Consider the following 24,166-nt stretch of genomic DNA (forward strand, 5'->3'; position numbering starts at 1 on the left):
TGCAGGGTGTTCAGGAAGAGCTCTTCTCTGTGAGGTAGCTCCCTCTGGTTTGGGAAGTTAATGTGAATGCAAAGGGTATCTTGTGTCTATGATCTGCAGTGCTGCTTTGTGAATAAAGACATTAAAAAAAAACCCAAACCAAACCCCCAAACTCCCGAGGTTTATTAGCTGTGAAAAAAGGGATTAATTTCTGCAGAATGAATGGAAAACTCAGCCTCATCACCTTCACCAGGGCTCTCTTGCTGAGGTCATGCACTAAAGCACTTTTAAACTGAAGCACTACATTTTCTATGCATTGTTTCTCCATCTGCAAAGGACCAGGCAGGCCAGCTACAGCTACACAAAAGAGTCACTCCTGGGGGTGCTTTCTCTGTTGTTGCCTGGACCCAAAGGCAGTTGCAGACTGTCCATCGATGGGCAGAGTTTGTTTATCTTATTGCCTGGTACACTCTTTTTGCCAAGAACACCTACTGTTGGTCAAACTATCCTCTGGCATTACCCCAGCAGGGTCAGATTAAATTCCTCACATCTGCCAAAAGGGAGCAGGAATTTGCTGAATATTGAAGCCACATACTTATGTTTTAACAAATCAAGTGCCTGATCTGTGAGAATAATTTGTATGCTGTCATTATAGCCAAATGTGGAGGTAGGAGCAGGTATGAGGTACCCTTGAGCCTTGAAGGACTCGTGTGCACTGTGCTTTCTTGCTCAATAAAGGCAAGAAGTTAGAGGGAGGCTTCCAAGAAAAATAACTGTGTGGATATATGGACTTCAAATTTGGAAGGTTTCAAGCCAGAAAAGTTTATGGTTCAAACAGGAGAGGGACACTTGCCTGGCTCAGACCTCCTTAGGGGACAGACAAGCCAGCTGTGGCTGGAGGCACCATGAACAGGGGTATGGGAAGGAAACACAACCCATGGCCTGCCCAAGGTTCACCCATCATGCTGGAGCTGTAATTGTCTTGATCTGCTCCAGCTCCACAAAGCCAACAAACTGTTGAGCTTGGACACTCAAATACATGTTTACAGCCCTTCCACCAGGTTCTCCAGTCTTTCAAAGCACAGACCACAGGTCAAATCACACATGCTGGCAAAACCCATGACAGTCCTCTTGATTAGACATCTTTAAATTTGGGACACTATAAAGCCACCCTGCTGAAACCTACCACATCACCTTTGGATCCCTTTGCTCCTGGCTGGCCTGGTGGTCCAGGATCCCCCTACAAAACATAAGCAAGAAAAAATCTGCTTGAAATTCTCTTCTGGCACTATCTTGCACGAAGCACAAGGAACAGCATTTTTTGTGCCCTAACGATGCTGACCGTATGGAAACAATTCAGGGGAACAGCCTGTGCTCAGACAGGCCTCCTGGGGGGAAAAGGAGCAAGGAACTCTCTCCACAGAGCATTTAGCAGGGTGTCAGCTGGAGAAGAAGCAATGCTACCCCCTCACTTGGGTGTTTGTATTTGTGGCATGCCAAAGGTTGCCTGGAAAACAGCTCCGAACAGTGGGCTGGGAGGAGCCTGTCTTGAGAAAGGTGCTGCAGAAGCAAGGTCCAGAACAAGCACTTTATCCACTGACTGCATCTTTAGTGCTGGTATCACCTCCCTCTTGCAGGCTGCAGCCCTTTCCCTGGCTTCACCTGGATGTCAGATATTAGAAAGCTACCTATAGGGGAGCAGGGAGTTGATTAGGTGGTGTTGGAGGATAGGTTGGACACGATGATCTTGAAGGTCTCTTCCAACCTGGTTTATTCTATTCTGTAAAGCAGAGAGGATATTTCACTGCTCTCTTACTGATCTCTTCTCCAGAACATGTCCCCATCTTTTCTTCTGTCCACCCAGGGATTTTGATTTGTGTCTGTTTGTGTTAGGGGCAATTTCTGGACTGATCTCAAATAAATGTAAATCAGGACACACCTGTAGAGCTCTCCTTCATCTTCTTAGATACATGCTTGTAATGGCCCTTTACTAATGACAATCCAAAGCTCCTGCTCTCATCTGAAACACTGACATCTGAGGGGCTACCACCCCTCAGAATAAGTTACATCCACTGGGGAATGCAGCCCAGTTCTAGGCCATGGGACAGGACACTAAGGTTTTACCCCAGAATAGAATCTGTTGTTCTTCCCAGCAACTCTACCAAGAATGGGAATTAATTGGACATAGAAGATTTGCATTGCTGCACTCACAGCTGCATTCATCTCATATACAAATCAGGTGCTGCTGTATATAGCAGGGGAATGAAAAGTTCTCCCCTTAACTTTGGATTTAATGGCATCTTTCCTAAGTGCACTGGGTTGAGAGGAAACACTGTGCAGGCAGAATAACAATGGTCTTGCCTCACACTGGACCAGCTCTCACCAGCAGCAAGGCAAAAGTGTAATTTCCAAGCAGACCCTTCCACTGTGGTTGTCATCTCCCACTGCCCATCTCTAGTCCCTCTTGGATCATTCAGAAAAAACAGTTTTGGAGAGAGGCTTCTGGGAGTGCCTCCTGCTCCACTTATTAGTCCCAACACATGACTCACAAATGCCCATTCTTTAGGCCAGGCTTATGGAAATGCTGCATTTCACAGCTCACCACACACTCCCTCCTGCAGCCCTTCCTACCTTGCTTTTTGCACCTGTTTTTCACATGCACTTGACACTAGCTTACAATAAAGCAGCATCTCTTACAGGTAAGCCTTGCTGTCCAGGTTTTCCTCTTTCTCCATCAAGCCCTTCTTGACCCTGAAACAAAAACCAGACAGGGAACACATTTGTTCTTGGGTACTTTTGTGACAATGGGAAACAAAAACTGGTTGTACCATGCTCTGTGGGTCAGAAGAAGATTTCAATATCTGCTAATATAGAACTGTGGATGTTTGGGTGGTGCACATGCTCCTGTGGCCATGCACTGGAAAGAAATAACCAAGAGGAACTGCTAACCACCACCTAAGCAGTGAAGGTGGCTAAATACAGACAGCACTAATGTAGGAGGACACTTGGAGACTGCTGTTCTACAAATAAGGTGAATGTAAACTCTTCTGTCACTCTGACCAGCTGCTTTTGCATGGAGGTAAGACAGTCCACAGAGCCTTTGCAGATCAACAGCAGTCAGGTGGCATCTCCTGCGAAGAGGCATTCAGGAGCACAGCAAAATAGTTCATAACCCTGGTCTGGCTTTTGAGAGAAATCCCAATAGGATTTAGGAAGCTTCCAAACCTCCAAGGTGGAAGTTATTCCCATGAAAGAGTCTACAGCCATGGGCACATCAGTCAAGTTTTGTCCAGCACTGACATGGCTTCTCTGGCATACATCTTTCCCAGGATACTGTCTTGGTAATCACAAATACCTGTGGGGAGGTGATCTTGCTCATTTTTTTTTAGTGTAGTGTTCTCAGGCAGGTGCATGGCATAGTGAGATGCTGACCTGCAGGGCCTCCATTTGACTTCAGCCAAATTTGCAGCACTTCAGGCAAAGCTATCTGAATTACTGCTTGTCTGAAACACAGCCACCTGCAGCAGCTGACGAGGGCCAACAGCTGGTTATGACTTGTGACTGCTGGGCACAGAGTAGACCTTCTGTGGGCTGATGCAGGTGGCAAGCACTTCCCCAAGACAGACATCTCTGAATAGTCTATTTAGAGTAAGACTTACAGGATAACCAGGGTCTCCAGACTCCCCTCGATCACCTCTGTCACCAACAGGGCCCTGCAAGAAGATAACAAATACCTCAACGCCTTGGGCATGTTCTACAAGTAAGGAAGCAACCCAATGAGTTCAGCAGCAAAAATAAGGTCAGGATTGATTGGAGAAGGGATTCAACATCTTACTCTGTCTCCAGGTGGTCCCTGTGGGCCTTCTACCTTCCCATCATCACCTTGTTCTCCCTGTGAATAAAAATGCTGCTATTAATAGAAATGATATGGCAGATGCTTCTGTAGAGACCTAATCCAATCCTCCCCTATTGTGGGCTCCTAACTCAGTGCCTCTGTGGAGTTTACTGAATCTCCCTCTAAAGAGAGTCTAAACAATTTTGGTTTTGTTTTGCTTCACAACCTGGAGTACATTGACTCTTCCCACTGCTTTTCTGGTTTCTTTGCTGGTTGTTTGTGCCTGGTCTAACAATCCTCCCTCAGGAACCAGGTGCAAAGGGTTATTTGCAACAATCCTTAAAGCAAAGCAAGCAGCATGTAATTATGACAATATGGGGAATGGTTCTCTGCTGCTGCATGTTATTGCTGACAGTCAAAACAAACTCTTTAGTCAAGTATTTCTCCACTGAGTGCTGCCCAGGCTGTCATGGGAACAAGGGTGGTCTGGATGAGCTCTCTAGACGTGTGCCACCATTGTGGGCTTGTCAGGTGAGAGAGTCATCCCCTTACACACTTGCTGTGTGAGCAGCTCCATAGTAAGAGCTCCTTTGATGTTGCAAGTACCGGAGAGAGGAGGTCTGGAAGGTTCTGCCCCAGTGGAAGCTGCTGTTTAGAGAGCTTGAGGTGCTCCTAGAGCCTTGAATATCTGAATCTCCACAGCTATGCAAAGCCAGGTTTTCCACAGACTTCTGTAATTCTCAGTGGCTGCATCAGTCCTTCCTGATGTATTTACAACTCTTTGACTTGCTCTCCAGGCTACTCTGATCTTCTGTTCAAGTTGCAGCTGCTGATAGTAGGAGTGGTTGGGCAACGTCCCAGAGGTCCTGATGGAGAAGGCATTTGGGGTGCTTTGCTTGTATGTGATATTTGGTAATGACACACCCAGAGCAGCAAACAGCCTTCAGTGAAGAAACTCAGGCAGTGGAGCCAGTGTGCAGGAACTGGGCCATGGCTTGGAATCAGGGCAGTGACACAGCTTAGAGGGACACACTGACCCACATTGACTTCTCACAGGCTGAGCACCACTATCAGCATTGACAGCTTGGCAGAATGAGGCTCAAGATTTGGCAAAATCTCTTGTAGTTAACCTCAACAGGTAGCAGAGGGCTCTGTGCACCTCTCTCCATTAGGTCCTTGATGACAGTGACATTTTCTTCCTCTGCTGCCATGTGTGTTGGATGACTGTTGCCAGGATTTCATATATGCTCACAGGTTATGGCCACGCTGTCTGTGAGAGATCACGTGCTGGTGGGGAACTCCAGCATGCTCGTCTGGAGTTCTGAGGAGGTATCACGGTAGAAGAAATACATAGGGAGAGACTGTGCCAGGGTGGCTTGAGAATATAGCATTGAGCAATATAGATGGAGAAATCTGGGTGGCAAAGCAGGAGGAAAGGAAGGTAATGCCTAAAAGGCTCTGCCAACAGTTTACAGTGCTACTGAGCTTGCTGGTTAAAGTCAGCAGCAGAATGCCTGGCATCTGGTTTGCTTTCTCACCAGTATCAAAGGAACGTGGGCCAGAAGGGAAACAAAGCCACCATTTCTCAAGCCTCACTAAAAAAACCCAGTAATATCCCAGTCTTGGCACTGATTGCTACTTTCCAAACAAGGGAACACCTTGCCATCTGGGAGGTTAGATGAGCATGATGAACTCAAGGAAAGCTTGTAACTCTGGGGACCCTTGAAGAGCATCAAGACTCACAGACTCCCTCCCCACAGCTGAGCTGTATTTCTTTGTCCCCTTGAGTCTAATTCCCACCTTGCCCTTTGTCCTCTGACTGAGAAAATCCTGCAGCCTGGTCATCTCTAGGTCTGCAAGATTGAGCTCCTCTAGGACTTCCTGATGCCTCAGCTGCCCAAGAGGGAGATGAAAGCTCTGCACTAATTCTTTGGAAAGTTGCAGTGAAAAAAGAAGAAAATAGTTGAGTAAAGGGCAGCAAAGTAAACATCTTGGAATACAAATGGAAAATGCATGGAGAAGAAGGGAAGGCTTGTTGTTATTGGCTCCTGTCCCAAAGTGAGATACACCAGTTTGTAATTTTTAAAAGGATCCCATCTGGACTGCTTTAAGCAGCTGCCAAGTGCAGGCGTCTGCTCCGAGCGAGGCCTCTTGGAGAAGCTGTCAAGGTATTAAAAGCGGAGCAGGGTCTGGCTGGTACGGCACAGGAGAGCTGGATTCCCCGGTGCTGCCTCTCACCACGTGGCTTTCCCCTTGGGAAAAGGGAAGACCTTCCTCACCCTCCCCCATCCTCCTCCAGCACAGCTAAGTTTGCCCTGTTGTTCAAAGCTCACAGAGCAGTCATGGCCCCATTTTTGTTTCCTCTTCTTTTCTCAGGGTTCAAGCTTCCATTTCCATGTTTGCACACGTGTTACAGGCTGCCCGGGGAGGTGGTGGAGTCGCCATCATTGGAGGTGTTTAGAAGGAGACTTGATGGGGTGCTTGGTGTCATGGTTTAGTTGATTAGATGGTGTTGGATGATGGGTTGGATGTGATGATCTTGAAGGTCTCTTCCAACCTGGTCTGGTCTATTCTATTCTATTCTATTCTACTCTACTCTACTCTATTCTGCAGGTGTCCAGAGGGAGGGAATCTGTGTAGCCTTAGGCTGGGTCCAGGACACTCTTAGAAGATAAGGAAGAATGGATAAGAAAACTTAGATGCAAGATTTTTCTGGAGCACTTGGATGCTTCAGGGAATGGTGCTGGAGGTTCAGCATGCGTGATGCTGTGCTCTGCTCATTCAGCTGGAGCTGCTCCCCAGTAAGATGCCAACAGATCTGCTGACCTTCCAGGAAGACAGGAGTGAGATCTCTCTGCCAAAGGTCACTAACAGATCTGTCTGTTCTCAGCAGGACACATTAAGTGCTTTGGTGTCTTTGTCAGGCTTCACCTTGGATGCTTGCATGTAGAATTCATGATATCATCAGTGTTGCTATGCTCTGATGACACAAGGTCCGTGTCATCCCTGAGGGAGTGCTCTTCTAGCATCCATTTGCAGAAGAGTATTTTGTTGGTGAAGAGGAACACTGAGTGCTTCAGAATCATAGTTTGGGCACCATTTGCTACTGAAATGAGGGGAGCTTGCAAGAAAATAGCAACTTTCTGTGTTCTAAAATAGAAAATCAGCTGCAGTTGAATCCAGAGAGACACATCTGCATATCTCTTACTCCTGCTGCACAGCCAGTGGCTGGTCTTGGTTTTGGTAGTCATGACTCACAACTTTTTGCCAGGATGCTGAAGTTTCAGCAGTTGGACTGTGAGAATTTTCTGGCCAGGCTCTCACCTGACAATGTGCTTGGTCATGGGGCTCTCACATTGCCACTTCCCACAGGGCCACTCAGCAGAATACACCTGAGGGGGAATGCTGCTCAAATCTGGAAGGACAAGAGGTGCAGCTTGGGATGTAGATGAGGCAGTGTTAGAAAGTCTGGGGATGGAGAGGAAATTCAGCAAGGCAGGAGCAGCAGGAACATCACCAGGTGTTCCTCCACGGATGTGTTTCAGCAGCAGGAAATGAGAGGAAGAGCAGCATGACCATTGCTCATCCCCAGAGCAAAATGTCTAATGCATGTGAATAACTGAGTTGAGCACACCAGATCACTCTGCCCCACTGACTCCCGGCCACCAGCACCGAGATCTGCTGCTGCACACAGGGTCTCCAGGCACAGCACAGAGTGAACCAGGTGTCCTGACACCCAGGAGCCTGAGCTGAAAGATTCAAAGGCACAGCAAGGCAAGCCCTCAGGACCACACCTGTGTGCAGGGGGAAGCCCAAAGTTCTTGGCCATGAGGAGTGGAGCAAAAAGAGTTCATCTTTCCTATTCATGGGGACCCCCAAGACTGACCACTCCCAACTGTCATCATTTCCCTTCCCAACACACCGAGGGAGGGAGCATCACTGCTGCGGCAGAAGGCACGTGTGGGGCTCCAGCAGCACAGCCAAACCCAGCTGGGCCATCCTGGGAGTGGAGCAGCCAGCCCCCAGCAGGAAACCATTACAGCCTGAGTCACTTCTCCAGCTTGAACTGGTTATGGCTGTGCTGACTCAGCAAAATGGGGAAACACCAGGGGAAAGCTGCTGTGGAAAGACAGCTCTGACTCAGGGCAGCAGTGGCAAGGGGAGTTCATCGAGGGGAGGAGGGGATGAGTGAGGTCAGGGGGTGGCAGGCAACGAGGAAAATGGAGCAAGGGTAATGGAGAGGAGATCAGTTTTGCCTCAATTACAACACACTATCAGCTGATTTAAGCACAGATGCTGAAGATCAGATCTGTTGTGCAGAGCCTTATTTTGACTTCATTACAGAAAGCTACTGGTCTGATTCTTTTTGGCTTGGGGATTGAGCAAGAGTTCTGTGGATGCCGGAAAAATGTGTCCCCAGAACACGTGCCGGCTGGCTCAGCCACCAGCGCAGGGGCACGTGGTGCCTGGAGAGCATATGTTGGTGGCAATGCTGGTTTGCAGAACTTAAGCTGCAGCAGGACTTTTGTGGGTGGCCATGCAGCAGAGGAGGCACCTCTGCCACAGGTAGGGGAGGAGAACACAGAAGGCAGCAGGGCAATCATCTCTGTGGCAGATCAGCCGACAGAAGAAGAGACAGCTACGCTCTGTGAACTTACCTTTTCCCCCTTTGGTCCTGGTGGTCCAATTGGCCCTGGTGGTCCTGCATGTCCCTGTGGAGAGCAGACAGCATATGAAAGGACAGGAAAGAGTTGTTTGACTGAATGTCCTCCCTGGTTTGCTGCCAGATCTCTCAAGGCCTTTATTGTGCATCTTAGTTTTTGAGGGACAGGTGGGTCATGGCAGAGAAGAACCAAATGCATCTGGAGAAACAGTGGTGGTAGAGGCAGACACTAGAGAAAAACTAAACTGGACTCAAGATCAGAAATAAATCAGTTTAAGACCAATTATGCATCCTGGAGTGGCAGTTCTGTTGAATTTGAGAATAGACTAGACTAGACTAGACTGGACCAGGTTGAAAGAGACCTTTGAGATCATCGAGAAAGAAGCTGAAGGATGAAAATTAATCCTTACCTGGTAACCCTTTAAGCCAGGATCCCCTTGAGCACCCATCCTTCCTGGAGCACCCTGGAGAGGCAAGCACATAAAGCACCATGAAAGTGGCTGTGAGTATCACCTCACAAGAAGAGGATGTGTTTGGCTATGCAAAACAAAACTCAGCACCATGTGGGAGTGCAGCCACTGGTGAGCTTTGCTGCAGCCATCTGAAACGCTCTTGCTTGGCTTTAGCCTTTCACACATGGAGAGTGATGCAAGGAGTCCAGTGTGTGTCTTTGCCAGCCCGTAGCAATTGTGTCCTCAGCTTATCTGAGCTTCTGGGTGTTTTTATATCCAAATGAGCTTTGTGGTAGGAAGTCCACCAGTGAGACCATTCTCATGCATGACCTAAACCTAACCTGCTGTGAGGAAACCTTTTCAGTGTGAGTTCTGAGGCCAGGAAAGGAGTCTTCTCAGTTGTGATGAGGGCACTGCAAGAGCTGTTTATTGCATCTTTAGCAGACTGAATGGTTTAAATCAGATCATCAGACTAAAGTGAACTGCAAACTTTCCTTACAATTCTATTTAGCGTGGAAGAAAGCCCTTTCCACAAGACAGAGCTGTGGTCAATCCAATAGACTGCTGTTGAGATATTGCTCTGCTTCCTTGTGAAATAATCCATGGAGGCTTTGCCAAAGAATAGGAAGAGACAATATACAGAGAGGCCATAATTTTTCATGCAGGAAAACATGGAACAGTGGAGCCCTTACTGCATCACTCATTTGCTACTGTTCTGAAACATCACCACCATTCCCTGTTCATAAATCACTCCTGCTTTTTTGCTACCTTCTACCAAATATGGTGCAAGAAGTTTCCTTATCAGGCTGCAGTGCTTGAGGAGGGACTTTTTACCTACTGCTGCTGTCCTAAAACTTCTGTCTCATGTGCCTAAAGCAAATTAACTTACTTCATTCTCTGCTGTACTGCTATTCTCTCTGAAAGCCTCACCTTCAGTCCCCGACTCAAACCCTCTCCCATGCTATATTTCTTCTTGCTGCAAGCATTTTAGACAAGTAGATCAAGATTGGTTGTAGAAACAGGGCAGAATTCCAAGGCAGAGTTCCTTACAACAACGTAGTTTGACTTGGAAGCAGCTCTTGCCATGAGTGTGTAGTCACAAAGGGAAAGATCTGAGCAAAAAATAGCTTATCAGACTCACTTCCTTCTCATGAAAAATCCCCAATATTTCAGCCCATCTGGGGAGTTGGGAAGAACTGTCATGCAGCAACGTGAGCTGAGTTCATGGGGCACCAACACAGCCACCAAGACAGAGCCTCTCGTGCGCTGCTCAGAGCAGGCGTTAAACTGTTTTGCCCAACCAAAGCCATCTAACAGCATTTCAGCTTCTGTTCTCTGAAGCCTCTCTCAGGCTCTGCTTTGTTCATGCCTCTGCCCACCACTGCTAGTCACATATCTGTGTTGTGTTCAATCATTTGCAGAGCTCTTCTTCTCACCATAGGTCCCAGGGTACCTCGGGATCCTTTAGGGCCTTGGTTCCCCTTGGGCCCTGCCTTCCCTGGAGAGCCTGTCTCGCCGAGCTGCCCCTGGTAGCCCTTGCTGCCCTGCAGAACAAAAGCACTGACATCAGTGTAGAACAAAACTGCTTCTACAGATAAATATTGAAGATGAGCAAGGAAAAGGAGATCCAGAGGAGGAGATGTTATTAACAGGACATATTCCTACCTTCTGGCCAGGCTTGCCCTTTTCCCCCTGTTTTCCTGGTTTCCCTTCAGGTCCCTAGGAGAGAAAAAAAAAAGCTGTTGGAATGGGAAAGCAAAGAAATCCTATCTCAATCATCCACTCCTAGACCTCCTCCTTGTAGACTCAACCCTGATAGTGTCCTCAGCCATCCTATTCCCAAAGAAGCCAACAAGCAGCCTAGGAAGACATAAAGGTAAGGCCACAATTCACAGGTACTGCAGCTGTTTAAGTTGGAAAAGACCTTTCAGATCATGCTCCAACCATTAACCCAGCGTTGCCTGTTACCACTAGACTGTGTCCCTCAGCACCACATCTACATGGCTTTTCAATCTCTCCAGGGATGGGAACTCCATCACCTCCCTGGGCAGCTACATCCAGGGCTCAACAATCCTTCTGGGGATCATCTTCTTCACAATGTCCAACCTAAACCTCCACCAGGACAACTGGAGGCTATTTCCTTGTCTCTTACAGCTTATTACTTGGGAGGAGAGACAAACCCCTACCTGGCTCCACCCTCCTTTCAGGCAGTTATAGAGAGCAAGATGATCTCCTCTCAGCTTCCTTTTCTCTAGTCTAAACAACCCAAATTGCATCAGGAGACTTCTGCTCTAGGTCCTTCACCAGCTTTGTTGCCCTTCTCTGGAAACACTCCAACCCCTCCACGTCCTTTTTGTAGTGAAAGGCCCAAAACTGAACTCAGTACTCAAGGTGCAGCCTCACCAGTGCTGAGGAACGCTGGCCTGCCTTGTGCACCCAGTGTGAGTCCCTCAGAGGGAGCAGAACCTGCCACCCCTCCTTGCACACACGGCACAGGCATTAGCTGAGATGGACATCTAAGTCTAGCGCAGTCTCCTTAGGGAGCCCAGGGACCTCACTTACTGAGCATTTGACCCTAGTGGCTGCAAGGCAGACAACATATTTTGATTTGTCAGAAAGAAGCAAAAGTATCACTGAGGAAAATGCCTCCTGTGTTTGGGCAATCCTGACCAACTTTTCAACAGCACCTACACACCAGCACAGCATCCTTCCCACTGCTCTCCCACCAGAAGGTATCATTTTCACACCATGATGTTGCAGCCTCATCTGAACAAAGGCAACTTATCAGGCTAGCTGTATCAGAAGGTTTTCACTCTGATCTGCAAGATGGACCTCTTAAGTGCCTGCTCTTAACACAAAGAAGCAATTCAGACTTACTATAGCCCTAAAGAATTGTGCCAGTTCCTCACTTCCCCAAAGGGAATTGCTTCATTTTACCTAAATCAGACATTCCAGAGCCCATCTTGCCAACACTATTAGAGCCCCACAAAGAAGAGTCCTTGCTGAGGAGTACCTGAGTCCTGGTCTGTTGTCTCTTCTGCTTGGGGGATTTGTTTGCTATTTTTTTGCTGCCACTTTCCCAGAGATCACTTTTGGAATGATTTTCCCACCGATGCTGAGCAACCACAACAGAAGATGAGCTGTGGGTTGCCAGGCCTCCAGTGTCACCCACATGATTTATGCTTTTGAGAGGCATACAGAGAAATCCTTCCCAATGGAAGTATCAGCCTGGGAAATGGCCATCCCCATCCAGTTCTGCAGCTAGCTCTGGTACCAGGTCCCTCAAAACCCCACTTCTGAGTTGAGATCTGTGTAGCAAAGCAGCAATATTTGCAGACCCTGTTCTGCAGCAGTGCTGTGATGTTTGGTGGCTTGAAAATTTGGAGAGTGAATAGAGGAATCCCTCACAAGTTTACTGTCAAAACAAGGCATGAAGGAATAAAGACACAACTGGGATTTATAATTAGTTGCACAGTGTTTTCCCTTCAGTCTCCCTGAACTGTGCACTCAGATCTTTTGGAAGCATGGGCAAGAGATGTTTCTTGTAAATGGAAGAAAGTCCTCTTCAAGCGAAATCTGTTCCTCACCCCGGTGATAGCCAAGGCCTTGAGCTTCACTTCACTTGAGAGTCACTTTGCATGCTCAGATGTGCTCCTGAATTGCTCTGCCCTAACAGCTCTTGAAGCAAAGACTTCCATGTTACAGTTCCATCCCCAGGATGTGGATCATTACACTGTGAAAAATGCAGACCCCGATGAACTGATGTTCCCTTTTATCATTGCGGGGGACAGATGGACCCCATTCAGAGAGGAGGTAATGAGGATCTCATGGCTGCTTCAGTGGGGTTTGAAGTACAGCCTGTTTCCCCGCACCCAGATACGTCTCCCATAGAACAATGACTGCTTCTACTCCACACTGGGAAACATCTTTGCTTTTTGAGGCCTTAAATCTTCCCGTGTGAGAAAGAAAATTTCCACGCTGTTCCTAAAATCTCCTGCTTGTACCCACGTTATTAAGAACAGAGAGAGGGTTAGAGTCATCCCAGAGAGGGAAGAAACCCAAAACATAAACCCAGCTTTGACAGCTCAAGCCCTGCTCACAAAAATAGACTTGATCCTCAGACTGTGCTCTGCTCAAACAGTGTCTCAGCTTGCTCTGGGTCCCCTCAGCTTGTCTTTTCCTGTTGGTGGAGTTCGAACACAGATATGGGCTCCCATCAACTCCCAGCTCCGGTTTTTCCTTTCAGGATGCCTTGGCCTCATTGAGCAGGGCTGTTCATCTACTCCAGAAGGCTCTCTTGGGTCCTCCAGCTGGGGTGTGGCTCCTTTTTCATTGCTGGAGAGAAAAAAAATTTGGCAGCATCTCCAACTCTTGTCAGTGATAGTGAGATCAGCTCTCACTTGCCGTAAAGCACAGAGATCGTCCTTTGAGCCTCCCTCACTCGTGCTAGCTCTCATCTGCCGGTTAAAAGCTTTGCTGGTATAAATAAATGGGTCAATCCGTGCTGGCAACACCATCAGCAGAGACCTGGCTTGGATCTTGCAGCCTAAGTCATCTCCTGGATCTGAGTAAACTCTATCAGCAGAGGCTATTTCCCTGCTCCACCAGCATGCTTTCTAGGACTTTGGCCAGCAGAGCTCTGCTGGTGAGCGGGAAGCCTACCATATGTGTGATTTTCCTGGATCTGCTTTCTCCAACTGTGCAGGAATTTTGACCAGATGAATTTAGAGGCAGCTCAACACTTGTCTGGGGATCCCAGATATGCCATATCTCCCTGCTTGTGATGTTCCAGATATGGATGCTGCTTGTTGCAATCCCAGATGTTCTCAGGACACATCCTCAGTGGTTTTGCACAGTTCCCAGAAATCACCACACTTTACACAAGGCTATTGCCCAGCAACAACTTTGGTAGCCTTCAAAAAAGGTCAGACCATTTTTTTCCCCCCCCACCTCTCCATTCTTCGGACTCATCTGTCCAGGGGTGGAAAAGTCAGGGCCAGAACTGGGGGGAAAAAAAAAGAATCATAAAGGATAAAAATAAAATTCAGTGAGATTGTAACTTCATCCAGGGTCTCCAAGCACATCAGGAAGTTAGAATCTCTTGGCACCTCTTCCACTGCAATGTGAACTTCCTAGGGTTCCTACTCTCTTTAGCAGAGACAGCCATGAGGAGCAGCAAACCTACAAAAGCCTATACATAAGAAGAATAATGAATTCCAAGTCCTTTTTGCTGGAATCAAATCAGTTGGCTCCGTGTGCCAAGGCACTGAACACTTGATGCTTTTATTCTTGGGTTTGTACACATTTTGTTGTATGCTTTGGGTTGCTGGTTTGCTGAGAAAACAAATCTTCTTTCCAAGCTTCTTCTGTGAGTGGGATTATTTTGATATGCTGATTTCTCTTTATATAGTGCACTCTTCACTGGAGAAGTGGATCAGTACCCCCAGAAGATGTTGATGTTTGTGACCAGGGACAGTGGAAAGCGGTGGTTTTACAAAGTCACATGCCATAATATCCAAGGAAAGCAGAGCCCAAATCATCTCAAGTCTAGCATGTTTAAAATGTCATTGCCAGCTTCAGTGAGGACCCAGTCTTTTAGTTCAGTTTAGTATGGCCTTGGATATTCCCCTAAGGGACAAGCTGAATGGGTTATTTTCCAATGCAAATTCATTAATTTTCAGGGGGAAAAAAGAGGCTTTCAGCTGCTTCTGGCCTTGGCAGCAAAGGCAGGTCTCTTGCAGTAATATTTCTTGGGAGCAGCTAAATGAGCAGCCCAGCTTTAAATTCTCAAGATGTCAACAGTTGCAATCTATGTTACAACAACAACATCCAGACAAACAAAATAAGGAAGTTGAATGAACTGCAGAGAGATATGCCCCAAATGAAGCCAAACAACAAAGAGCATTAAAATCCAGACCCAAACTTCCCCCACATCCAGCAATGCTCTGCACTGGATCTGGGGATGTGGTTAGGGAGACATGACTCACTGTCCTGGTTTGACTCAAGGGCAACTGTGGCTCTTGGCACTTTGGAGGACAGACATGTTCCTGCTTTGCTTGCAGACTGACAGGAGGGAAGCTCTCTGAGAGCACAGCACTGAGGAGAGAGCTTCCCCAAGCCTGTCTCAAGCAGGCTCAGGATTGCTCAGGACTGTTGTGGAGCAGCAGCATAATCACAGATTGCATTGGGTTGGAAGGGACCCTCAAAGGTCATCTTGTCCAACCCCCCCTACACTCAGCAGAGATGCCTCCAACTAGGTCAGGCTGCCCAGGGACACACCATGTCTGAGGTTGAATGTCTCCAGGGACAAGGCCTCAACCACATCTCTGGGCAAATTGTTCCACCCTCATTGTGAAGAAATTCCTCCTGATGTCCAACCTAAATCTCCCCTGCTACAGTTTCAGCCCATTGCCCCTTGTCCTATCACTACATGCCCTTCGAAACAGTCCTTCCCCAGCCTTCCTGGAGGTCTCCTTCAGATACCAAAACATAGTCATCCAATTCCAATATCCAACCTATATTCTCAAGTTTGTTTTGGGTGTCAGTGGGTGAAGATCTGAGGTCACTCCTCCCTACCAACAAACAAGGCAGGAATCATAGAATCATAGAATCAATAAGGTTGGAAAAGACCTCAAAGATCTTCAAGTCCAACCTGTCACCCAACACCTCTTGACTACTAAACCATGGCACCAAGTGCCACGTCCAATCCCCTCTTGAACACCTCCAGGGATGGTGACTCCACCACCTCCCTGGGCAGCACATTCCAATGGCTAACAACTCTCTCTGGGAAGAACTTTCTCCTCACCTCAAATTCAGCTACTGAGTCAAAACCAGAAAGTGCCAGTGGTGATGGGAGAAAAACCCAGGTGCTGCTTTGAGGCACTGGATGTAGAAAGGGCAGAAAAGCTAGAGCCACAATAAAGGTAGGAAGCACAAAACATAGGATGACCATGGCCATGTCGTTCAGGGCCTAGCCAACGAGCTCCTTTAAAGGGAAATGAAAAAGCCCCATATCATTTCCTACTGCTTAGCGACATCTCCATATGAGAACTCCTGCTTAATAAGCTTTGATCGAGAAAAGCCTCCCCCCATGCAGGACAGTTCACAAGCACTCAGGAAATTAGTGGGATTATTTGGGCTGGGCATTTGAAGACATAAATGCTTCAGATTTATAAGAAACACATTTCATAATCACTCTGCCTCGCAGTAGTTTGGAAGGGGAGGAGACAGGGCAGCAGCTCCTGAATGAGTATGGGGAAAAGAAAGACTCAAGTGTTCTCAAAAAGAAAGACCTGATTGTACTGGGGTTCAGAGGGCTGCACTGGGATCCCTGGGAAGTAATGGGCTCCTGGCCTGCTTGTGGAAACCTAAGTGGTGAGTGCAGGTAGAGCTGGCTGGCTGAATGCAGAGAAAATGTGAGGTGGGGAAATGCTATAAAAAGATCTTGGAGAGACTACAGCTAGTGTCACTGTGGCTTGCCTTTCAGTTGAGTTCCTCAGCTTAAAATGGGGACTCCAACCCAAAATCTTGTATCTCAAACTCTTTGCTTTAGTAAAAATCCTTATCTGCATGCAGATGTTGCTCCAAAACAGGCCACTTCTGGGGTTTTGCATAAGGAGGTCTATTTAACCTGGTTTTCCTAAGCATTCACAGTGCAAGGCAGTAAAGAGAACCATGTACAGAGCAGGGCTGTGTGCTCTGAGCTGCTCTGGTTGGCTCTGATAGCCCTGAGCTGCCACTCATTTGTTGTTTCTGGGAACCTCTTTGCCTCTATATCTGCATCTCTGTGGAAGCACGGGAGGCAAAAGTGCCACCAAGAGGCTTGATGGGTGGGTGGAAAGTGAAGGAAAAGTACAAGCCCTCGTTCCCACTAAGCTGTGAAGCTCTCATACATGATGACACCAAAATGCTCCAAAGAATTATTATCCAGTGCTGGAGGCTGACAACTGGAAGAAAGAAATGGACGGAGCACTTGGGCACTGTGACTCCCACTTACACCCAGTGCTACTTGTTCTCTTTATAACCTCTCCCAAACACTAAGGGTTAATATCTTCCTTTTGAAGGACACAGATGCCCTGGGGTTGTGGAAGAGGAGGGGAATGAAATCCTTTCTTGCAATAAGGAGGAGAATCTTGAAGTAACTGCTCAAAAAGTGCATCTCCTTCGTCTGAGTCAGGAAAGAAACTGTGCCAAATCAATGGGATTTATTTCAAATTCTGGCTCATTTTGACTCCTATTAACTCTAAACGAAGACCAGCTGGGATCAGCCTTCCCCAGCAGCCCTGAGAGCAGGCAGAGCTGGCTGATGCACTGTGAAGGCCAACGGCCCCTTGGCTGAAGGGGAGCAACCTCGATCACTGCAAGCAGTGGTTCCCCGAGGACTGGGAGAGCCCTGTGATTCCCATCAGGATTCCCAGGGCCCACAGGCAAACCCAGTCCACTCTAAAGTTTTCAGTGGATGTGGTGGGCTGAGTCAAAGATACCAGAATAACAGACAGGGGGTGGGGTGGGGAGGGGAAATCCCTGTAATAAAATCTCCCAAGTAACAAAATTTAGTATATATCTCTCCATAAAATGGGATATTTGCCCTTCCACAGATGAGGCTGAACCTGAAGCCATCAGTGATGCACTGAGTATTAAAGCAAAAGAAGGAGAAGCTAAATACATTTAAAGGCAGAGCAGCCCAAGGATGACAACATGCTTCTAGAAGGGGAAGCAGAGACCTGTGGACTACAGCTGTGAGAGGCACTGCCCTGACCCTTGCTCCTGCCCTACTCAAAGCACATTCAGCTACATTCCTGAGCAACTGTTGTTTGCCTTTGGGTTTTGATGCAAGGCAACTACCTGCTTGTGGCTTTGCTGGGTATTTGTCCTCATGAGTGATGATGCTCCAAGGATGTTACACAATGACAGAAGGGGTAGCTGTGGCTTGGGATGTGGTTCTTCACAAGCCCAGGCGATATTTGTCTCTGCAGCAAAGGGACCATGCCCTTAGACAAGCACAGATGTCTCAGTAAACATCTACTGAGATGCGTCTGGTCCCAGGCCACCCCTCTGCCACTGACTGAACCTCCTGCATGACCCTGAGCAAGTCACTTTACTGCTTTGTGCATCTTCTGCTAATATTCAAGGGCAAGATGAGGATTAACACCACATTTCCCAGACAAAGGCTGTGAGGAGCTCCTTGTTACCACTGACATGCTGCTGGGGCTGTCGCAGCCCTCCCCTGCACACCGAGCCCAGTGCTCTCCAGTCCTTCCATAGCTCAGTCAGAGGATAACCCCATGCCCTCCAGCCGAGGGAGTTTAAGAAATTTCTTTCAAGCAAGAGCTCCACAGACAGCCCACAGACCAGGGCACGAAAAGCAGCTCTTCCAGGAAACAACAGCTCAGCACATTATCAGAAAAAGCAAAGATTCCTGCATGGAGAGCAGAGATTAAAACCAGAAGTGACTCCAGGACTGTCCTTGGGCAGGCTCAGGGAGTTTTTCAGGGAGCTGAATGCCATGTCAGTGATGTGGCATTGCCAGCTGTGGCTGAGCTCATGTGCAGGGGCTGAATGGCTGGATTCAGCGGCGGCAGAGCGAGCGGCTTTGTTGCAGAAAATCTTTGAATCGTGTTTTCAGTGGCAGGAAACAGAAAAGAACAAAGAACAAAAAGCCACTCTGGGACAAATTCTGCTCTGAGTGGTGTTTGGACAACTTTGTAATAGAGCAGCGTGTTGGATGAGAATGAACTCCTGCTCTGCTCTGGCTCTACAGCGCCCAGAAACCAGCCCCCTCTCAGCTGTCACCACCACATGCTGTTTCTGAAGCAACTCTGCTAGCTGAGAGCAGAAGGTCCATCCTGATCAGAAAGTACTCCCTTCCTCTTCAGGACTGGAGGCTGTAGATGGTGGAGAAACAAGAACATGATGGGAAGGATGCTCTCCTCAGGGCACCATCCAACACTGCACAGGGAGTCGCTGCCGCTCTGGAGAGCAATGTGGCTGAGACCACAGCGCTGGAGCCAAGAGCCACGAGTTCACCCAGGGCTCTGTACTGGGCTGGGTAGTGGCTTTGTCCTTCTCACAGCACTGTGAGTTCCTTCAAAAAAACCTTCTCATATCTCCACCCCAGTCCAGCTCCATCAATCTACCCTCTTGGAGAGCAAACGAAAGGACTTTGGACCTTGTTGCATCAGAGCAGAAGGATTTAGCAGCCCTTTGAGCTCTGTTGCTCTGCTGGTGCACATCTGCATCACGCAGCGGGGCCGGCACACACAGCCAGACCTTCTCTGATGTAATTGTTTATGGTGATTTGTACCATTGGAGCCTCTGGCTCAGAGCTTCCCGAGTCCTGACGTGGCTCGAATGACACTGCAGATTGGATTTCAGGTTAGAAATGAAGTGGAAAGGAAAGGGAAAAAAAAGAGCTCAGCTCCCAGTTCTGCCGCACAAGGAGGGATTTTCTCCTTTCAGAGCATGTTGGACTTGGTTACCTATGGGCTCTGCAGTTGCTTTCCTGGCATTGTGAATGCCTCACTCTCAGATGTCTGCCCTGCACCACAACCAGCACATTACAGAAACTGCAGTGCACAGCTACAGAGCACAGCTGGAAACCCACCACCTCCCTCCTGCCAACTGCCTTGGACCTTCTGCTCAAACAGGACTGCAGGACTGCTTGACCTCCAAGGGAAGGGCCACAACGCTGTATTTTCTGTAGGTGCAGCAGAGAAGCAGTGGAGAGGAGCAGTTTTGTGGGGGCTGCTCTAAAGGACCATTTGCCTGTGTCCAGGTTGCTGGATGCTCTCTGGTGACTTCAGCCTTTGGCTCATACCATCCTCTGTTGGGAAGAGCAGGACTGAGTAGCAGCCAGACCCTTTGCAAGTGCACATTGCTCTCCAACACTTTTCTTTGGGTATTGGAGGCCCTGTGGCATTACTTCCACGTACAGTTACAGGTCAGCAGATGAATTACCTTTTTATTTTGGCAGACTGCACCATGACACTTGCACTGCTGATGGATGCCTTGCCAGGGTTCAACAGGCTGTTGTATCTTCCAGCCTCCTCAGAAACTGCAGAGACAGATCCTTGTCCTGCTTTGCCCATACAGGAAGTCTGGATTTCAAGTGGCTAACTCCTCCTCCTGTTCATACAAGGATTTCCATCCGCTCTCCCTGAGTGGAGATGTCCAAGAAGTCCAAAAAGTCCTTTATGCTCTGCCAGGGCAAGAGATCTTCAGCTCTTTGCTGCTCAGACAAGCCAACCACAGGTCAAATGGCCAAGTCCAGAAGGAAGTCAAGATCGAGCAAAGGCGACAAGTTTGTATTAGAAGATGGAAACCACTGAGAGGAGACATGTGAGGCAGAGCTCAGCTCGGGAAAGATGCACATCCCTGATGTGAATTTTGAAAGCTCAAATGCACTTAGCTGGGAGTTAGTGTTTCAGGAGTATTGATTTCTTGTTTTATGACCAGAGGGGCAAGTGGCCCATCCCTTTGCTAAGCAGGAACTGGAACTGAACAGAGAGCAGTGTGAACTTGGACAAAGTGAGCAAAAGATAGAGGATACTTGTGTATCTCACCTCCAGCTGCCTTGAGTCCTGCCAGCCACAGCAGTGAGACTCATGGCCCATCTCAGTGGCCAGGTTTGTTTGCTGAAATCCACTGGCTTTGAAATATGTACAAACTATCCCTGGAGACTTGGCTGGGGCCTCCCTGCTGCTTTGGTTTGAGATTTAAAACCACAGTGAAAACCAGTTTTCAGATATGTTAATACTGGAGATGGCTGAGCCAAGCTAAAGCTCTTTGAAAACTATTCTTTGAGCACCAAGAGAAGTTTGGTTGTGCTCAGCTATGTTGCATCATAACCTTGCTCAATAAAGTCAGATGTGTCCCTGCTCTAGGGCTCGATTGCTGGATGAATGTCTCCCTTCTGCATGACACTGAAGGGCAGCATAGACCCTTTGTGCTTCCTCTAGCTTTAGCACCTGTGAAGATGCTCCAATACATCCTGTTAGGTTGAACAGGCTGCCCAGAGAGGTGACAGAAAACCCAACCCTGAAAATATTCAAGAACAGGTTGAACAAGGCTCTGAGCAACCTGATCTAGTTGAAGATGTTTCTGCTCACTGAAGGGGAGCTGGAGTCAACAGCTGTCCTGGTCCCTTCTCACCCAAACCATTCTCTGATTCTATGATCTGCCATCATGCAGGGAGCTCTATGACTGCACAGATTGAAGAACTGTTAATCTCTTTCCACCCTTTGTGCTGGCCCATTGCCATGCGGTGTGCAAGCTTGTACGTGCCCTGCCAAGTTCCCCAACTTCTACCTGCTCTGCAGCTACAAGGGACACTGCCAGCACCAGGCCTTTGCCCCAGGCCATTATGTGCACTGGACTGAAAATGTAGTAAAACCAGATAATTTCAGAGCAATCAGACACCTCATTTCCTTGATAGTGAAGTGTCATGTTCCATTAGACATAAGCAAAATGAAGATTAAGACTAAACATGCCCTTGGTGCTAAGGAAAAAAATCTTCAAGAGTTGGTGTAGCTGCAGGGACTTGTGATGAAAAGCACTTTCCAGAGATCATTGCTGTTTGTGGAGGACCTGTTCCTGTGGGTCCCCTCTAGAGTCAAGGCAGAGTGCAACACAAAGCCAGGCCAAAGCACGGGAGAAGCTTGTCTCTATGTCCACGACTGCAGAAGGGCATCAGCTTCCCTGGGCTAATACGAATCTGTTCCAGAAGCAGAAGATGAGCTACATTCCCAGAGGTCAGTTTGTTGGCACAGGCAACTTGCCAGGTTGTTGTGTGTCTCTCCCGCTGACAGCACAGGAGAATCAACATCTCCACTGTTCCTCTGTAGATGAGCAGGATATCTGAATGTGTTTGAGCAGAAGCAAACATCTCTGGGAAGTCAGTGGATCCAGGCAGGAATGAAGTGAAGCATGGATTTAAGGACTTCTGAGTGCCCTGCCAGCAGAGACCAAATGAAGATGCAAAGCTAAAGATGAAATTCTCAGGAAAACCATCTAAACTGAGTACTGGACAGCACAACATTCTCACATCAGATGCCCTGAAACCACAAGCAGTGTGGAATGTGCGTGTCCACAGCCAACATGTCTCTTCCCACCAATGCAAGTGCCTCCACACCTTCTCCAGGCAGTTCCATGCCACCCTACCAATCCTGGGCAGAAGTTCATCACCATGCAGCTTTGGCTTTTGTTTTGGGTGAATACCTCTGGAATTCTGGTTATCTTTGTCCAGCAGCATTAAAGCCCCACTGTCCATCCTGTATATTTGTGGTGGGCTGTGCCTGAGGTAGCTTTTGTGGCATCTCTTGCAGAGGCTGGGCTGATTTCACATTTCAGCTTCCAATCCTTAGTTGAAAAGGGCTGCAGTTACCTCTTGTGGTATGCATCTCTGAGCTGTAAACTGTATCTTGACCAGAATCTAAGGAAGATGCCACCAATATTTGTACATTTTCTCCATGGAAAAGTAGGATAAAAAATCTCAAATGAAAAAATGAGAAGAGAAAAACAATTTGTCTTCTGCCAGGGGATTTCCATCCTTGAATTACCTCAGTGAGCACAGGAACAGCAGCTGATTAGGTAAGGGCTGGGCTTTTGGCAGGGGAGGCAGAGCTAGCTGCAATCTGCATGGTCCCTGAGTCTGCTTGAGTTTGGACATAAGGATATACAAAGCAGCACACCAAAACAGTAGATGGAAATACAGCACCAGGCAGTAAAACCCAGAAAGCTAAAAAGGAGTGATTATGGGCAGGAATCTTGGCTCTGCTGGCTCTTTTTAAAATAAAACAGAAAATGGCATCATGTTCCCAGGGACATGCTGGCAAACAGCAGGGGCAGATTCTGAGAGAATCTATATTTCATATGCTAGAACTTCATATGGCTTTTGCATGACTTTAGTGCTTTTATTGGTTCTTTACACACACACAATGTAAACACAGGAGCCAGCCAGAAGCACAGCCTGGGGAGGGCTGAGCCCTGAGGGCAGCTGTCCAGCTGTGCCAGCCTGCAGCTGTGAGGGAACTGGGATAATAGGGACCACCCCTCACCCATGGTATAGTCCCAGTCCTGCAAAGAGCTTCCTGTGGGTACAGGGGCCTGTGACTGAAGGTGGCCTTATTTGGGGCGGGTCTACAGACCTATTCTGCACATTTATGGAGCTGCACTGCAGTATTAAGCCAATGTTTCCACCTTCTAGTCAAGTCAGCACTCAAATCCCAACCTCAGCCCAAAAATAACATAAATCCATCCCCTTTGCTGCTTCCATCCCCTCACACCCTTCTCTCTGCCCTCCTTTTAGCCAGTCATAACATCACCAAAGGGAAAAATAACACACTCCAGCAAAGAGCATCCACCCAGCTCTCAGAGGTACCTGCTTGCCTTGCTGCCTCCCACCCATCCCAGGCAGAGATTTCAGAGCTGCCATCAAACTTGGTGAGACTTGGGCTACTCGTTCCTTCTGATGTGCTGGGGCCACTCACATGCCACCTGGAGAGGTGTGGTGTGGAAGCCAGAGTGTTCTCTGGCTGCATGAGCAGCAAGACTCATGGTATGGGTGCATGGCCAGTCTGGCCAGACTGGCTGCATCCAACTTAACCAGGCTGTGGCTTCACAGAAAGAGCCTTGCAAGCCCATGCTTTCTGCAGCCAGCTTAACCAGGCTGTGGCTTCACAGAAAGTCAGTTCTTGCTTTCTGTAACTTTGATCCACAACAATAATTACAACAAAAGTGTTTTAGTTGGAAGAGACCTTTAAGATCACCAAGTCCAACTGTTAACCCAGCACTGCCACGTCACCACTAAGCCACGTCCCTCAACACCACAGCTAGATGGCTGTTTAATCCCTCCAGGGATGGGAACTCCACCACTTCTTTGGGCAGCCTGTGCCAGGGCTTGACAGCTTTTTGCAGGAAGAAATTGTTCCTCATGTCCAACCTAAACCTTCACTGGTGAGCTTAAGGCAGTTTCCTCTTGTCCTATCTCAAGGACAAATCATGTCTTCAAGCTGATAAAACACATTGCAAGCAGAAGGGCCTGACTTGGCTTGCAGAGCAGCCCACTGGGGCACTGGGCAGAGCTGTCCTCCATCTGGCACCACAAAAGAGACCTTGCCCAACTCCTCTGGCCCTACAGCTCTCACCTCAGAGCCAGAATCACATTTTTTTTTCTCTGTGGTGCTGTGCTCAAACTTCCAAGTGAAGCAGACATGCCTGTGGTAGTCACTGAATAGTCAG

The 24,166-nt window shown here is 48.0% G+C and overlaps 1 protein-coding gene across 1 annotated transcript in view; it reads right to left on the reverse strand.

Moving 5' to 3' along the window:
• COL27A1 (collagen type XXVII alpha 1 chain) overlaps positions 1-24,166 on the reverse strand; it is a 167,681-nt gene that overhangs the window by 13,414 nt on the left and 130,101 nt on the right. The window contains exons 38-45 of the mRNA XM_009907077.2: positions 10,595-10,648; positions 10,366-10,473; positions 8,888-8,941; positions 8,473-8,526; positions 3,815-3,871; positions 3,639-3,692; positions 2,677-2,730; positions 1,166-1,219 (exon numbers count right to left, since the gene is read on the reverse strand). Of these exons, the coding sequence (XP_009905379.2) occupies positions 1,166-1,219; positions 2,677-2,730; positions 3,639-3,692; positions 3,815-3,871; positions 8,473-8,526; positions 8,888-8,941; positions 10,366-10,473; positions 10,595-10,648 (489 nt within the window). The remainder of the gene's footprint in view (positions 1-1,165; positions 1,220-2,676; positions 2,731-3,638; positions 3,693-3,814; positions 3,872-8,472; positions 8,527-8,887; positions 8,942-10,365; positions 10,474-10,594; positions 10,649-24,166) is intronic.

This window comes from Dryobates pubescens, chromosome 29, assembly GCF_014839835.1.
Source record: "Dryobates pubescens isolate bDryPub1 chromosome 29, bDryPub1.pri, whole genome shotgun sequence".
In the NCBI taxonomy this organism is placed as follows: domain Eukaryota; kingdom Metazoa; phylum Chordata; class Aves; order Piciformes; family Picidae; genus Dryobates; species Dryobates pubescens.